General features: G+C 44.0%; 1 protein-coding gene across 1 annotated transcript in view; it reads right to left on the minus strand.

Annotated features, from left to right (window-relative positions):
- Positions 1–7,183: 7,183 nt before the first annotated feature.
- Positions 7,184–13,635, minus strand: part of LOC138603521 (prospero homeobox protein 1-like) — a 34,003-nt gene continuing 27,551 nt past the window's right edge. The window contains exon 9 of the mRNA XM_069675343.1: positions 7,184–8,197. Coding sequence (XP_069531444.1) covers positions 8,012–8,197 — 186 coding nt within the window. The 3' untranslated portion in view covers positions 7,184–8,011. The remainder of the gene's footprint in view (positions 8,198–13,635) is intronic.

Consider the following 13,635-nt stretch of genomic DNA (forward strand, 5'->3'; position numbering starts at 1 on the left):
GCCAACAATACTTTTCCCTTCCTCCTTTATTTCTTCCTCCCCTCCTCACCCCCCCTTCCCCTCCTGTGCGATGAAAAAGTGCAGTCTTGGCGTTCCAGTCTCATATCAAATGCTCATACGCGTAAAGGGAGACGAAGATGCCAGCCTGTGTTATACACTCTGAATGTGTGTGTGTGTGTGTGTGTGCCAGCAGAACATTGCATTGAAGCACCAGTGAACATCTGGCCTATGTGCCAATGATTGGTTGGGGAAGTTCCTCAGGATATAACACTTGAAAATGTCTTGGCATGTTCGCGACAACAGCAGTGCGGGTTGTGTGTGTGTGTGTGTGTGTGTGTGTGTGTGATTATATCGGCTCTGCGTGTCTGTGAGGGATGATTGTATTAAATGTGTGAGGAGACTATTATGTGCGGGCGAGTTTAAGATGATTGTATTCTTCTGTTTGTGCGTGATTGGACGCCGTCGTCTTGTGTGTATGTGTTGGGAGCTTTTACTTCCCACCATTAGCTCCAAACCCTTTTTTGAGCAGGCGGCTGATTCTTCCCTTGATTACTATTTAGACTTCCACTCGTTTACCCAGCGCCATTTCTCCTTTGTTTTATCTCTCCGTTTATACCTTCTGCTCGCTCGTTATTCTTCGTTCTCTGGAATCGTTTTATTTACTTTGCTCACTGTACTGCGGTTCAAAGAGAGGCCAGGAGAAGTTTCTTTACCCTCTCCTCCACCTCGTCTCACCCTAAATCCCTCATATGCCACACGTGCACGCTTCTGTACGCCGCCGATCACGCACTCGTCTTAAAAAGGGAAGCAGCAGTCCCTCGTAGGCGACGTCGGCCCGGCGGTGGGCGGCGGGCGGCGTGCGGCGGGCCGTGGAAGATGCGGCGGGGCTGTTAAAAGTGTTGTTAAGAGAGCGGCTGGCAGCTGTTCCTGACAGGTTGGGGATGGAAGGACAGATGGTGTTTGATTAGCGAACAGACCGCTGATGGAAGGAGGGATGGAGGGAGGAGGAAATGGATATGTGTTAGGATGGAAGGATAGATTCTTTAACTTAAGGATGGATATGCTGCATTTATAGTTGAAAGAAGAGCAATGGATCGATACATGTGCAACGTTTTCACAAATAGAAGTGTGTTTACAACAAAAGGATTTATGTAACGACTAAACAGACAAAGGAATCAAATCATAATTCTGTCTAAAGATGTTTGATCGATAAAATCAGGGTCTAGGGGTAAAAGGAGGACGACCTGATGGAGGAACGAAGGGATGCAGAGCATGCTGGGAGGAGGAAGCGAGCGCTGCTCCGAACAACAATTATCTGCGTTCACCTGGGTGCCATCTTTAAGAACTGATGCAAGTAAACCTGCAGCGCCGGCTGATTAAAGTCTGTTCAACAAGCTAACGGTGATCGTTGCAGCCGGCGATGGTCCGATTCAATCAGCCGTTTATTTGACTGATGTTACAGAGTCGGCGTGTTGAAATGAGCGAGCGATCATTAGCGCGTCGTTTGACCTCAGACTGACCTGTCAGAGGGCTAAATCCAGCTCGTCTTGAACAGCTGGAAAAACAATAAAAGTAATATCATACAGTCAGCAGAGCTGCGAGCTCCATCGGCTCAGCAGATAAAGTCTAGACAAAGAAACAAATTGATCTGCGTTTATTGAGGATGATGTCAAAAGTTCAAAGATGTAAAATTTTGCTGTTTGCTGTACCGAGTATTTTATCTCTATTTGTAACCAATTTTGTGGCTGCAATATTTCATAAAATCCATGAAAACGCTTGTTTTGTCCGAGCACCAGTCACAAACCAAACACTTTTAATCACTGAGGACATAAAACAGATGTCAAAGCCTTCACCTCGGACCAGTCAGCCCAAATAACCCAAAATAATTAACATTTTCCACAATTATTTCACCATTTTCTTTTATTTCCTAAAACATCACATTCCTATAAAGTCATCTCACTCTTAGATGTATTGTAGCTTCTTCTTTACTTCTTGTGTAAGAATCGCCTGATAGTGTGATGACTTTAGGTAGTTTGGTAGGATTAAAAGGATAGATTTTTATACACCTGAACAACACAACTCTCACGCTTAAAAATGCACAACCTCAAGTGGTTTTGACACGCTGGAGGACGGACAGACTTTTTTAAAATCCCGGTCACGATTTAGATTTTTGCTTCGCTCAAATCAAGCGCTCGAAATGGAGCTGAAAGTTTTTATTCAAATGGGAAAGTAAATGTATAAAAATAATCGTGATTAATAATCGTGATCTCGATATTGATCAAAATAACAGTGATGATCATTTCGGCCATAACTGTGCAGCCCTAAAACAAGACCTAATTAACTGCACATCTGTAACATACATTATGGTAAACTTCACGTACTTTGTCATTGCAATCTACAATGTTATATGCACACAGTGGCTTCATGTACGTAGATTAAACACTTGTATTTCACCCTGCAAAATTGAGGGTCGTCCCTTTAAACATTTAGTGCATCCTTTACACTTAAGTCAACGAAAACCACAAAATAGGGATGCACGATACTGGCTGTTTTGCCGATATCCGATATGCCGATATTTTACAACTAATTTAGCCGATTACCGATACCGATATTTTTTTCCCGCACACCTAATTGCAGAGATCATCAACTCTCTTCTGTATCGGAATTAGCCTACAGTATAAGGGTGATACTCTTATCACATTTGTTACAGCGGTTGGGGTGACGGGTCTTGAGATGGTTAATCAAGTTTGTAGTGTTGAAAGACTTTGCCTTGGCTCCTCCTCGCATCACCGAAGCTGAGCAGTCATTGCAAATAGCAGTTTTGCTATCTATTTCAGACACTTTGAAAAACTTCCACACCACGGACATGTTGGCTTCTAACTCTCTCATGCTGCAGGTAGACACATGTGACATCATCACGCTGCGCCGCACAGGTCTTCTTCACACCGGGAACATCGGGCATTTAATCAAGTATGCAGCAGCCCATTATTTTATCGGTTAATTATATATATATTATGATGAACTATCGGATATCGGCGTGTTACCGATAACGTGCGGATAATATCGTGCATCCCTACCACAAAATTCAGCAATTCGGACCGTTTTTTTTTTTATTATTCTCAGTGTTAAAACTGTCATTTTGGAGCTCTGGACACGAACCTCAGCGCCCCCCTCATATTAAGCATCTCTTTACACTTATTGCAATGCAAGTGAATAAAGTGACAAAACGCACACACACACTTTAGCAGCAGTTAACACCGAGACGACGCTTACAGCTGTTAGAATTATGTCGAGGAGACATTTTCCTCCATAATAAACTCTCTCCCTACTCCATAATAACAGCAGCCATTACCCAAGATGCATCATGTCATCAGTTGTCATGCCATCTCCGCGGACGCCGAGTGTGTTTGTGTCTGCGTGAGTGTGTTCGACGCGCTGATTGAGAATGAAACAATCAGCAGGCCAACACAAACACAGCTGTTTTATTGTTGCGCTGCTCAGATGTGCTTTCACAGGCAGACGGTGTGTGTGTGTGTGTGTGTGTGTGTGTGTGTGTGATCATATAGAGCAAAGAGTGACCCCACCTCCTGTTCAGCTCCTCCTGTTGTAATGAAAAGCTCTGGCACAGGACGCCTCTCATCTCTCCGTCTGCATTTCTCTGTTTTATTGTTCTTAAAGCTGAGATTTGCAACAGTTAACCACCCCTGCAGTCTGAAACACTTCCTAAATTGCTTAAAGATGCGCCTAAATCATTTAATATCTCATTTCTCAACAGAAGGATTTAAAAACCAGCGTTCACTATCAGTGGATTAGAGACCGATTCAACTTCTCTCCTGATACGACCTCTGTTACCTCATCTCTGTCGTCTAATATCCAGTACGGATCTGATACGACAGATCTTTTTCTGTCTGTCACATTATGGAAGACATTTAATCATTTTTACGTAACTGGCACGAGGCAGGGGATTTCTGCGCGCTGAAAACTGACTGAATAAATATAACCGTTACGTTGTTTTTAAGGACCCTGACAAAAGATGTTTATGCTTAGGCCAATGTGCAAGACTGGGTCATACTGACATCAATAAACTCTTCTTACTGTGAGCCAATCAAATCAGATCAAACAATAGCTCCGTCTAAAGCATCGCTCTCTAGCTTTGCGAGGTAGCATTTTGGTTTTAGCCATGCTAGTGGCTGGCTAATTGGATGAAAATATCCCCAAAAAACGTCTGAGGCCTGATGTGCAATATTGACATCAATATGGCCAATTTAACACGTTCATCCTTACCGCTCAGTTTTTCGCAAACAAACCTTTCTTTGCTTCTTACTGTGAGCCAATCAAATTGAAGCAAACAATAGATCCGTCCGGAACATTCTTCTAGCCTAGCAAGGTAGCAGCATGTTGTTTTTAGCCACGTTAGCGGTAAAAGATTGATCACTACTACATGTTGTTAATGTTTTGGATGGATGAATGGATACTAACACAATTCTCAGGTGTACTTGGTGTGAAGTGCTAAGTCGTGTAGCTTTTTACCATACTAAACTAATTTGGTGTTCATTTTAAATATCAGTAAATATTATGCCGACTCATCCTGACATTAGCATTTAGCTAGTAGCATCACTGTTCCTAAGTCGAGCCTTACAGAGCTGCCAGTATTTCTGTGCTCTCTTAGCATTGGTAATTTCTTTAATGCTGTCGAATTACTTTATTTTTGTCTAATTCAATTTATCGATAAAGATAAAATATATGTTTCTGCTGTCATTTTGCAGAAACCTTTAAACAGTGTGTCGTTATGGTCGTTAGATTTGTGGCAATAAATGTGTGTAACCGTGTTTTATACACACAAGTTTGTTGTGTGAAAAGAGAGAGAGGGAGGGGAACATTGAGCACTGCTACTCTATCTCATGGCCATGTGCGAGTCCAGTTAGCATTTGGCGCTCACACAGAGAGGGCACCGTGTGTGTTTTGTGACTATTAGGTAGGTGTGAGAGGACAGAAACACTACCTAAATAATAAGAGAGGAGATAGGAGAGGTAGAAAGGGGAAGAGGAGAGAGGAGGGATGAGGATGGTAGGGCACCGAGGGCAGACAGGCCTTGTCCCCGTGCCTTTGTGTGTGTCTGCACCTATGTCTTTTCGTGTGTGTCCCTGTGTCTTTGTACTGGCTAATCTAGGCGTCAGCAGCTTTTTGAGGCTTTTGTGCTGACAATAATCACACAGCGCTCCTCTTTTCAATTCATCAGCAACAACAACAAGGGATCACATGTCCCCCATACAGGATCCAGAGAGCGAGGGAGAGACGGCGAGCGGGAGGGGAGGTTAAAGTGGTCATCATCACGTTGCCTGGTTACTGCTTGGGTTGATGGCCATTTTTTGTTTTGTGTGTGTGTGCGACGGTCAACGCCCTCCGCACCTCCGCCGAGCGCTCAACACAGAAAACAACCTCTTCTTCTTCTTCTTCTCTTTTTTTGTCAAAGAATAATTTATTTCATGTTGCAGTGTGATGGATAAACAATGAGTAAACCACTGGTCAAATCTGTAGCAAGCATTAATAATAATCATCATCAGAATAACATTAATAGGAATAATTATTTCAATTATAAATAATAACAATATCAGAGTGATCAGAGTCATTATTACATCTATACAAGCTACAAATATCAGCATTTTGTCCTTTTTTTTTTCTGCTGTTAAAACCTTAAACACTTCACACATGACCCGGTCGGAGCGGCCGCCCCTCTTGGCCCCGAGAGCAGAGAGAAATCTGTTTTTTTCTAACAGAGGTTTGGTTGCTTCCTGTTTCTAGATTGTTGGCATGAAGACGGGATAAAGGTGACTTCTCTTAGCGTTGGGATTTTGATAACGGCTGATTGTATCGCCGATGATGAGCGTGTCCCAGAGCACCGTGAAGAATGATTCTTGTGTTTGTATCATGTAGGAATGAACGAACCACATGACCAGGACGAACTTAGAAATTTGGGGCTATTACGACACTGACTTTCATACATTAAATCCACTTGTTAGCACCCTTGCTTTGCGACTATAATAAATAAACCAATAATGGTGTATTACCCTACCACAACTTGCAGTACAGCAATATGTTAAGAAACAATGGCACCATTATATACTGTAGTTTGTCCACAAGAAAGCAAAGACACTTAAGTGTATTCTTCAAAATAAAATACCTGCTCAGTGCAGAGCTTTGTCGAGCAGGACAACATTTCAGGCCGTCGTTATTCAGGAAAGTCAGAGCGGTAAATAATGTAGTAATTCAAACTTAGCATCTGCTGGTAGGAGGCCTTTCAATCAAAACAAGTTTTGTGATGTCATGAAGATGCATTGGATCATGGGAGTTGTTGTCTTTATTCTTAAACATCCGCATTGCAGATGAAAATATGTAACGGCGAGGTAACTTATTAACGTTTTATTCATGTTAATGTTGAGCCAAGCTTTTCATCTCATGCTAACAAAATGGCCGTAAATATAGTTGGCTAACTTAAACAGTTTGCGGTCTTCCTTCCTCACTACCTGGCATATCCGCTGCAGTGTTTTTCCCGGCCGTTTTCTTGAATAAAATTACACATTTCACTGGGATTTAACATTTTTGGCAACATGTGTGAACATGTGAAGTACACAGGAAACTAAATATATAACACAGGTTTAGTTGTTTGTGGAAATTTTGTTTCTGAAACGTTACATATTAAAACTTTATAGGATCCATCTAATGCAGTATAGCTTAAAGCACACTTTAAAGGGGGGGTATTATGCTAATAAGAGTCATATTTCACTCTGTGATACCTGTGGAGTAGCTTAGCATAACTTACAGTTAAAAAAACTCTACATTTTTCTCACACTGGTGCTCTGTGCAGGCCCTCATACAGCCTCTGCCGGAAACAACTCAAGTCAGCTCTGTCCCTTTTAAGAAACCCCGCCCCTACGAGCCCACTTTCTTCTGATTGGCCAGCCGTGATGTCACAAAGTGCAGTGAGTAGAAAAAACTGTCTGAAACCTGCTGAATTACTCCAACGTACTTTAACCTACAGATTTGAAACTTCACCCACGTTTAGTCTGGACATCCAACATTGTAACATTATATATATATATATATATATCTCAACATAATACCCCCTCTTTAAATTTGTCAACTCTTTTTTTTTAATATAACACAAAGTAGGACTGGTCTGAGAGATATTTTTATGATATAAGATGGTGAAATGTTTTGTCTTCGATGCTCTGGGTACCTGAATGCAACACGAGCCAAGAGGGGCGGCCAGGGGAGGGAGGGGCGGGCAGAGCCACACAGTCAAAAAAACACCCAGTATGTCTCAGTACAGTAAGAAGAGGGAGGAGTAAAAAGAGGAGGGGGAAAAGAAGGGAAATCAACAACAACTAAGTTTGTTTACACCCAGTGTGCCTGGGCTCGGGTGAGGATTTGGGAATGCTACTGTGCTTTCCTATTCAAGAAGTTTCATGTGTGTGTCTGTGTGTGCGTGTGTGTCTATGTGAGTGAGGGTTCATAGAAGAGAAGCTTATACAAAGGAGAAAAAATACAGAAAAAACGTCACTTTTTTTGTCAAAAATGTCCATGTAACTTAAAAACATCCACAATAAAAAGATTTTTATATATTATCTTCTTTATTTTTAGTTCTCCGGAGTTCCCCGGCTGAAGATTGATCCTTCCTCATCCCGTCGTTCCTCGAGCTTCAGCGAGGGAGACGGCTTTTTCTGCAACTACGAACTTCTCTGTAAGTGCTCGAGTTCGATTTGCACCGTTTGGCTTTTCATTGATAAAAGTCTCAACATAATTTGTGTGTTTGACTCGTGAGTCCGAGCCCTCGTAGACGTCGTTGAAGAGGAATATTTTGTTGCTTTATAAAACATTTGAGGGCAGTTTTGTCTTGACCAAAAGCCTCCGAGTTGAATCACTTAAAGTCTCCGAACCTCAACAAAGTCTAACCTACGTCTCACAGTCCCCTCACGCCGCTCGGAGGCTTCTCTTTCCTCTCTTGTCCTAGTCAGTCGTGGAGGAGTTCTTGTAGACAGTTTGGGGATTTGAAGACGTCGGGAACCTCGCTGTCCAGTTTGCAGATCACCTTGTAGATGGCCTTCTTCCAGGACGGGTCCGCGTCCTTTCCCGCCACGATGGCGTTGAAGAACTCGCGGAGAGTCACCTGGGACACCTCCAGGAATCGATCAGGAACCTGAGAGAGAAACAGGAAGAGGAAGTGGGCAGAGGAGGAGGGAAATCATTAGTAGCTGCTCGGAAGAGGAACCTTCAATCACCTTCCTCTTTGCGTAACGTTTAAATACAGTATCGATGATGATCAGAGGCTCAAAATAGAGCTCTAAACTGAGTTACTTCTGTACCACCACATGTACAGCATGAAGAAAAAATCCACATCAAGATAAGTCCACTAAACGGCCACCACATGCGGCCAGAAATGCATGACTTCACACGCACGGACAAAAGAGGATGATGCTCAAATTTGCAGGAAAGTTGCAACAATTGGCCAAAATTTCAAGGTCGAGAAAAAGTGAATAAAACATAAAAATGACAAGAAGGACTTTCGATAGAAATGTCTTCAAAAGTGAGGAGCCTGAACGACAATCCCTCAGTCTCCTCTAGTTTTTAAAGGGCCAGTTCGCCGACTTTCAACCTCATTCCTATCATGCTATCACGGGGAGCTAACGCTATGATGATAGGAAAAAAATGCAGTTTGGCTTTGCGCCTTTGGAAGACGCTATCAGCTTCTCCAATGGGCCAGACTAATTAAAAGGCCAGGGAGCTCGCTAAACTACACTTCCTCAGTCCAGGACGCCCGCCTCCGATGTCACGTCTCGTTCAGAATCGTCAGGTTTAAAATGTAGACTGCAGACCGGAAGATTCTTTAGACGATCCACCGGTATGTTCTTGCCGTGTTTCAGATTCTGTCCCGCTCTGAGCCGTTGCCTGCAGCGAGAACGGTAGTATTTCACTCCAGCGTCTCTCGCTGGGGCCGTTCCTTTCAGAGGGAGGGGTGCAATGCATGCTGGGTGTTGTAGGAATGTAGAATGGGCGAAACCACGAGCTGTTTGTACAACTTTCTCCACAGCTGTGGCGCCAATTTCAATTATCATTGCTTCTATTGATTATAGAGAGCTTTGACTGACAGTGGCTTTTTCCAGGGGGGAGCTGCTCCTTTAAGTGCGAAGATAAAAGCGTGACAAATAGTTTGCCTGCCATTAAAAATATAATATTATAAATATTTTAACTTTGTGTGCCGATGCCCTCCCTCCCTTTCATTCCTTCAGCATTTTGCTTGAGTTTTTAACACGTGCGGCGGCCATTAAAGACACTGATTTGTCACAAAAAAAAAAACCACTCTGCGGCTGAAAGTGATGAAGAAGTCGGCTGAGTGTGCGTGTGTTTCAGGTGTCCGTATATATTACTATTCCTGTCCCAAGTTCTTCTTCAGCTCTCAACTTCCTCTAAATATACTTCCCCTTTCTTAACAGCCCCCAGCTGTGTGTGTGCGTGTGTGCGTGTGTGTGTGTGTGTGTGTGTGTGTGTGTGTGTGGTGTCAGAGTTCCTTATGCACACATATGACAGATGACACACACAGTCCTTGGCGATGGCAGGTGAACAGTTGTCTGTGATCTGTCACTTTGTGTGTGTGTGTGAGCGAGTTAAACAAGAGGGAAGGGGTACAATTGTCCTTTCCACATGCGGGCATAAATATACTGTCATCACAAGTGTGTGTGTGTGTGTGTGTGTGTGTGTGTGTGTGTGTGTGTGTGTGTGTGTGTGTGTGTGTGTGTTTGAAAGCAGAACAATGGCACACACACATTTCTCATTCTTTTTTCTGCCCTTTCTCCCGGGGGCAAGATCATTCAAAGACACTAAACAACCTGCCTACGACACCCCCGCCCCCCTCCCCTCCTCTCTCCCTTTTTTCTTCTTCTTTGTCTCACACACACTTTCACACACACACACACACACACACACACACACACACACACAAAGGAGGCTAACTCTTCCAGACGAGGTACATGCTCCCGTACACCCCAACAAACCCACACACACACACACCCGTAGAGGACGAGCGCCGTCTGGGTGTAACCCCGTCACGCGTGGCAGGACATGCCAAGGTTAGCCGCCACCAGAACGGATGAATCACCCCCCCACACACAAACACACACTCAAACACACACACCCTAAATGATTCCCTGGACTCTCGTATACTCCGTCTACTCTCACCTACCCTCTCTCTCTTTTTAGCCGGACCCTTGAGACCGCGGTTATTTCAATGAGGCCCTCTGTCACTGTCTTGGTAAAGACTAGACTGTAGACACACAAAGATTAAACTGAACAGGTGATATCTGCGGTGGATCGCAAAGGTTGCGAAGGAGCCAACAGTTGTGTGTTTCTGCAAACTACAGCAAGTATGAAGGGTCAAAGTTAATGACCTTGAGCTTCCTCCTTTAAAGAGGCTCTATACCGTAGATCCATGATGATAGATCCGACGCTTGATGATCATGCATCCACGTTTATGAGCTGAAAACTGTTCGCCACTTCCTGATGCCTTGTGTCAAGTCTGATGACCAATCAGAGGCTGTGTTCCAAACTTTACACCAACCAGACGTCAAATACTCGGGGTCAGGTCCTGTACAAGTGAGACTAACTGAGAATCTCGGGGTCAGTGTGGAGGACTTGGGAGTACACTTGGATAACGAACACCGAAGGAACCCGAGGAGGCTGCAGGGCGACGCCAAGTTCCATGGTGGCTAGTGCTGTCCTGTTTGCCGATTCGCAAGGCCAGTGGCGTTCTGGGCTTGGAGCTGGACTCTCTGACGGCGGTGTCAGAGAGTCTCATCACACTCTTCAACTCCTCCCTCTGAGTGTCTGACACTTACTGTGTTACATTAACGTATATACTGTATAACTCACTGTATATATCAGTGGTTCTCAACTGCTCTCGCCTCAGCTCTTTAATGACAAATCGCGACCCAAACTTTTCAATCACTTGAATGTATTTAGTGAAAAATGACGGAACAAAACATCACAAAAGACAACGATATAATAGTCAACCAAAATGTAAATATTCCCTCTACAGAAATATGCTAACATAAATGCAGCCACTGTGCGGCTCGTCAAGTATCAACAATGTAACTGCAGGGCGCCGGTTTGGCTCAGCGGTTAAATCGGTGACCACAAACGCCCGACACCCGCCCTCGGCCCGTTGCCACGTGTCATCCCCGCTCTCTCTTCCCCCCATATCTGCCACTATCCACCGTCCTCCCTCTAAACTTAAGGCATACAAAGCTAAATAAAAAAGCTGTCCTTCAAAATAAAAGCGCAGCATCGACTTTTTCTTTTTTGTCCAAGCACGCATCCGCGACCTACTTTTGGGTCCCAACCCACCAGTTGAGAACAACGGATATCCTGTATGTTATTAACATATTATTATTATATTTTTAATGCACACATCCATCCATTTTGTCCCCACCATAATATCCTCCTCAAACAATATCACATCTTACGTATTGTTAATGTAAGATCTGTATTGAGCGACTGCAACGCAAAGTATTTATATTTTATAAACCTCCAGATTTGTCCCGTTGAGATCAAAGATCTCTTCTGCAAGGGGGACCTGGCCAAGAGCAGCAGCAGCAAGGTTTCAACAAGTAAACATGTCTCGACATTAAAGCACATAGATTCAGATGAAACATTTGCACACAGACTCCATAGATATTCTTTTAAACTCTTAGTGGGACTCTGTTTTGCGACTTCTGATGCTGCTGCGCGTGAGATCTCAGCTATTAAAATCTCATTATTAGTGACGGGACAATTAAACCCTCCTTTTCGCAAGGAAATAATGTTTTACGATTAATCCTCAGCACGTGCCAGAACGATTCCTGAACCTTCTTGTTTAACTTCTGCAAAGAGCTGCAGCCAGCTGCCTGCGCCTCTGCCCTGTGGGACAAATAGAAGTTGAAACCTGAGCTTGATCTTGGAGATGAATGAGCCTTTGAGGCGTCTCCTCCCTCCTGGATTACATCCCTTCATCAAATGTGCTTTTATCTTAAAACACAAGACGACTGCACTCTTATGAACGTCTTCCCAGAACGCCTTCTCCTCATATTTCTTCCTAACTAATATGCAGGTGTTGTGGCTGCTCTGATTGGATAGTCCTTCAACAACTGTGCTCACACTCGTTAAAATGAATTAAAATCCCCAAATGCAGCAGGATAATAAGAGATGAAGTATCCCTGACCTCCTGCTTTTGTGCTGCGGCGCGATGACTTGTGTGTTTTTGAAATGTTTCAGGTCGACGTGCGTCATCGTCTCGGGCGTCATGAGGACTCAAAGCGCTGAAACGAGACTACGGCGGCGGTGGCGGGGGGAAGAGAAGGACGCCGCTGATTCACGGAAAGGTAGGAAAACACAAGCACGGGAGGATATTGTGCGTCAGGTTTGGGTATCGGCTCCACTGGACAAACACACGCACACACAAGGACACACACTTATGTCCAGATGCCCAGATTTGTCTGGCCGTCGTAAATCAGTCCAATAAAGAGATCTAAATTAGGCCATCATCAATACAGATGGGCCTGTCTCCCCCGTGTGTGTGTGCGCGCGTGTGTGTGCGTACCCCTGGCTCGGATCTTGATATGGCGTCTAGTTGCCAGGAGAGCGAGAGCGAGCGAGGAATGGGGCGGGGGAGGGAAAGAAAGATAAAGAGGAAGAAAGACACTTGGTTCCCAGTAAACATAATTCGCATGATTGCTCCGGTTTGGTGGGTAAATATTGGATGAAGGGAGGCTCAATTACTCTCTCTTCACACACACACACACAGAAGGACAAGAGCCTGTAAATCTCTAAATCGCTGCCCAACAAAGAGGCCTGCAGGGACGCCCTCCCTCCCTCCCTCTGTCTCCCTTCATCGCGTCCCTCTTCCTCCTCTCATCTCTTCGTAGGAGAAATCAACTTATTTTTACGTATTTCATTTAAAAGCTTTTAACAGATGTCGTCGGCTTCAAACGCGTCACATTTTCCTGATGCGTTTCCTACTTTTCCTGCAGCTTTTCCAACCGTGTTACACGATCTCGTCATTTGCATGTCAGCCTTTTGGATGTCCGCCTGTCTCACGGTCTCATTTGCATGTCAGCGATGTGCAGCCTTGTTTAGATTTTACTGTGGATGAAAAGTTTCAGCCTTTTATCAAAGTAAATAAAGGACAAAACAAAGCCTCAGAATATTTCACTTTTCTTTTTATTTAAGGTTATTTTTCAGCCGTTTCTGCCTACATTCATAGAGAGCACAGTGGATAGTGCTGGAAATGAGGGATGGCATGTGGCACGGGGCCGAGGCTGTGGCATCTACACATGGGCTGCCGATTTAACCGCTAAGCTAACTAGCGCCCTGAAAGAAGAAGCTTAAAAAGCAAATGTAACCGTTACAGTAGTCACCACTAAGGAAGGGAATTGCAGGATATGATACACGATACGTGGGCCACGATGATATCACGATACAGCGATATCTAATTGATATATTACAAGATATATCACGATATCTGATTAACTCAACACCCTGAAATAAATAGCTTCTTGCGAATCTGAAGAACAAATTTAACCGTTGAAGTCGTTACTACAAGGGGTG

Source organism: Semicossyphus pulcher, unplaced genomic scaffold, assembly GCF_022749685.1.
Source record: "Semicossyphus pulcher isolate SPU_LCO1_2020_fin unplaced genomic scaffold, fSemPul1.0.p SCAF_24, whole genome shotgun sequence".
NCBI classification, from domain to species: domain Eukaryota; kingdom Metazoa; phylum Chordata; class Actinopteri; order Labriformes; family Labridae; genus Semicossyphus; species Semicossyphus pulcher.